The sequence below is a fragment of the Nicotiana sylvestris genome, chromosome 3 (genome assembly GCF_000393655.2).
Source record: "Nicotiana sylvestris chromosome 3, ASM39365v2, whole genome shotgun sequence".
Classification (NCBI taxonomy): Eukaryota; Viridiplantae; Streptophyta; class Magnoliopsida; order Solanales; family Solanaceae; genus Nicotiana; species Nicotiana sylvestris.
Genome location: NC_091059.1, coordinates 38,437,002 through 38,440,715, shown reverse-complemented (window position 1 = coordinate 38,440,715; position 3,714 = coordinate 38,437,002). Strand labels below are relative to the sequence as shown.

The 3,714-nt window shown below is 45.2% G+C and overlaps 1 protein-coding gene across 1 annotated transcript; it reads left to right on the top strand.

Moving 5' to 3' along the window:
• Positions 1 to 1,200: 1,200 nt before the first annotated feature.
• Positions 1,201 to 1,821, top strand: LOC138887251 (uncharacterized). The gene has a single exon (XM_070168976.1). The coding sequence runs from the start codon at positions 1,201 to 1,203 to the stop codon at positions 1,819 to 1,821; it is 621 nt and encodes a 206-aa protein (XP_070025077.1).
• Positions 1,822 to 3,714: the final 1,893 nt, after the last annotated feature.

Genomic DNA, 3,714 nt, shown 5'->3' with positions numbered 1-3,714 from the left:
GTAGCTTAGACCGGTGATGGAGTAACTATGTCTGCTAATGCCTTGTGGAGACTGGACAAGTTCACCAAGCTTTTTACTACCACATATGGTGGTACATCTTCAGAGGATCCCCATTACTATTTGGATAACTGTATGAGGTTCTACGGAACATGTGGATAATGGAGACCAATATGGTCGACTTTGCTGCTTTTCGTCTGTCAGGTTCCACCAAGACTTGGTGGAGGGATTACTGTTTGTCTAGACCAGATGGGTCACCGGCTTTGACTTGGGATCAGTTCTCTTAGCTATTTCTGGAGAAGTTTCTTCCTATCACACAGAGGGAGGACTATCAGAGGCAATTTGAGCATCTCGAGCAAGGTTCTATGACCGTCACTTAGTACGAGACCAGATTTATTGACTTGGCTCGTCATGCTCTTCTTATACTTCCCACCGAGAAAGTGAGGGTGAGGAGGTTTATTGAGGGACTAGCTCAGCCTATCAGATTGTATATGGCTAAGGAGATAGGGAGTGAGATTTCTTTCTAGGATGCAGCCAATGTGGCCAAACGAGTTGAGATAGTTATATCGCAGGGGAGTGGACAGGGGGTCTGATAAGAGGCCCCGTCATTCTAGTCGATTTAGTGGTGCCTCATCTGGAGGCAGGGATTCTTTTGGTAGAGGCCATCCTCCTAGGCTATTTCATTCAGCACCACAGGCTTCTCACGGTGCTCCAGGTGGCCGTGGTTCTCATATACAGTATTTAGATCAGCTACCCTATAGTTCACCACCAACTCCTATCAGTGCACCCCCACTCTAGAGTTTTTAGGGTGGTTACTTAGGCCGTCAGGGTCAATTTCAAGGTCAGCAGTCCCAGTAGCCGAGGACTTGTTATACTTGTGGTGATCCGAGGCACATTGCTAGGTTTTGCCCTCGAGCATCGAGCAGTTCTCAACATCTGAGTTCTCATACCATGGTTCAGGCATCAGGTGTTCCACCGCCCGCTCGGCCATCTAGAGGTAAGGGTCAGGTAGCTAGAGGTGGATGTCAAGGTGTTAAAGGTGGAGGTCAGGCCATTAGAGGTAGAGGTCAGGCTGCTAGAAGTGGAGGCCAACTAGCAGGAGGCCGTCCCAGGGATGTAGTTTAGAGTGGTGGGCCCCAGCTTCGATGTTATGCTTTCCCAGCCAGGCCTGAGGCCAAGGCATCCGATGTCATTATCACAGGTATGGTTTTAGTTTGCAGTAGAGATGCTTCAGTTTTATTTGATCCAGGGTCTACATACTCTTATGTGTCATCTTATTTTGCTACGTATTTGGTTGTGCCTCGTGATTCTTTGAGTGCTCCTATATATGTGTCCATATTGGTTGGTGATTCTATTATTGAAGATCATGTTTATCGCTCATGTGTAGTTATTATTGGGGATCCTGAGACCCATGTAGATCTCTTACTTCTGGATATGGTTGATTTTGATGTCATATTGGGGATGGATTGGCTGTCACCTTATCATGCCATATTGGACTGTCACGCCAAGACCGTGAACTTAGCTTTGCTGGGGTTGCCTCGATTGGAGTGGAGAGGGACTCCTAATCATTTTGTTAGTAGGGTCGTTTCTTATATGAAGGCTCGACGTATGGTCGAGAAGAGGTGTTTGGCTTACTTAGCGTATGTTCATGATTCTAGTGTTGAGGTTCCTTCTATGGATTTCGTGCCAGTTGTTTGGGAGTTTCCAAAGGTTTTTCCTGCAGACCTGCTGGAGATGCCATGCGATAGAGATATCGACTTTGCATTGATTTGGCTCCGGGCACTCAGCCCATCTCTATTCTGCCATATCATATGGCCCCGTTAGAGTTGAAGGAATTGAAGGAGCAGCTACAAGACTTTCTTGATAAGGGCTTTATTAGACCTAGTGTCTCACCCTGGGGTGCATCAGTGTTGTTTGTTAAGAAGAAGTATGGGTCGATGAGGATGTGTATAGATTATCGGCAGTTGAACAAGGTCACCATCAATAACAAGTATCCATTGCCAAGGATTGATGACTTGTTTGATCAACTTCAATGTGCCAAAGTGTTTTCGAAGATTGACTTGAGGTCTGGCTACCATCAGTTGAGGATTAGGGCATCTGATGTCCCTAAGACAGCTTTTCGTACTCGGTACGAGCATTATGAGTTCTTATTGATGTCATTTGGGTTGACAAATTCCCCAACAACTTTTATGGATTTGATGAACCGGGTGTTCAAGCCTTATTTGGATTCCTTTGTGATTGTCTTCATTGATTATATTTTGATCTACTCCCGTGGTCGAGAGGAGCATGAGCAGCATCTTCGAGTTGTTCTTCAGACTTTGAGAGATAGTCAGTTGTATGCTAAGTTTTCAAAGTATGAGTTCTGGTTGAGTTCAGTAGCCTTCTTAGATCATGTTGTATCAATAGAGGGTATTCAGGTGGATCCGAAGAAGATAAAGGCAGTCAAGGACTAGCCTAGACCCATATTAGCTACAAAGATCATGAGTTTCTTGGGTTTGGCAGGTTATTAGCGTCGGCTTGTGGATGGGCTTTTATCTATAGCAGCCCCGATGACCAGGTTGACCCAGAAGGGTGCCCAGTTCAGGTGATTGGACGAGTGTAAGGTGAGCTTTCAAAAGCTCAAGATAGCTTTGACTACAGCGCTGGTGTTGGTTTTGCCCATAGGTTCAGGGCCATTTACAATATATTGTGACCCATCTCATATTGGACTTGTTGCGGTGTTGATGTAGAATGGCAAGGTTATTGCATATGCTTGCAATAGTTCACGAGAAGAATTATCCAGTTCATGATTTGGAGCTAGCAGCCATTGTTCACGCGCTGAAGATTTGGATGCATTATTTATATGGCGTGTCATGTAAGGTGTTCACAGATCACAAGAGTTTGTAGTATTTGTTCAAGCAAAAGGAACTAAATTTGAGGCAGAGGAGGTGGTTGGAGCTATTGAAAGACTATGATATCACCATCTTGAATCATCCGGGGAAGGCCAATATGGTGGCCGATGCTTTGAGTAGGAAGTCGGCTAGTATGGGTGGCCTTGGCGTATATTCCAGTTGGTTAGAGACCGCTTGCTTTGGATGTTCAGGCTTTAGCCAATCAGTTCGTGAGGTTGGATGTTTTTGAGCCCATCCGTGTTCTAGCTTGCACAGTCGCTCAATATTCATTATTTGAGCGTATCAAAGATCTGTAGTATGATGATCCTCATTTGCTTGTCCTTAGAGACACACTACTGCATGGTGGTGCCAAACAGGTTACAATTGGAGATGATGAAGTTTTGAGGATGTAGGGTCGGGTTTGTGTGCCTATTGTAGATGGACTTTGTGAGTTGATTCTCGAGGAGGCCCATAGTTCCTGGTATTCTATTCATTCGGGCACCGCTAAGATGTATCAGGACTTGCGGCAGCATTATTGGTAGAGGAGGATGAAGAAGGATATTGTCGCATATGTAGCTTAGTGTTTGAATTGTCAACAAGTAAAGTACGAACATTAGAGACCTGGTGGTTTGCTTCAGAAGATTGAGATTCCTGAGTGGAAGTGGGAGCGTATCACTATGGACTTCGTAGTTGGACTCCCACGGACTCAGAGGAAGTTCGATGCGGTATGGGTTCTTGTTGATTGGCTGACTAAGTCAGTGAATTTCATTCCTATGGTAGCTTCTTATTCTTTGGAGTGGTTGGCAGAGATCTATATTTGTGAGATTGTTCGTCTTCATGGTGTGCC

Excerpts from the sequence above, each read along its gene's own strand:
- LOC138887251 (XM_070168976.1), top strand. The coding sequence starts at position 1,201 with ATGGTTTTAGTTTGCAGTAGAGATGCTTCAGTTTTATTTGATCCAGGG.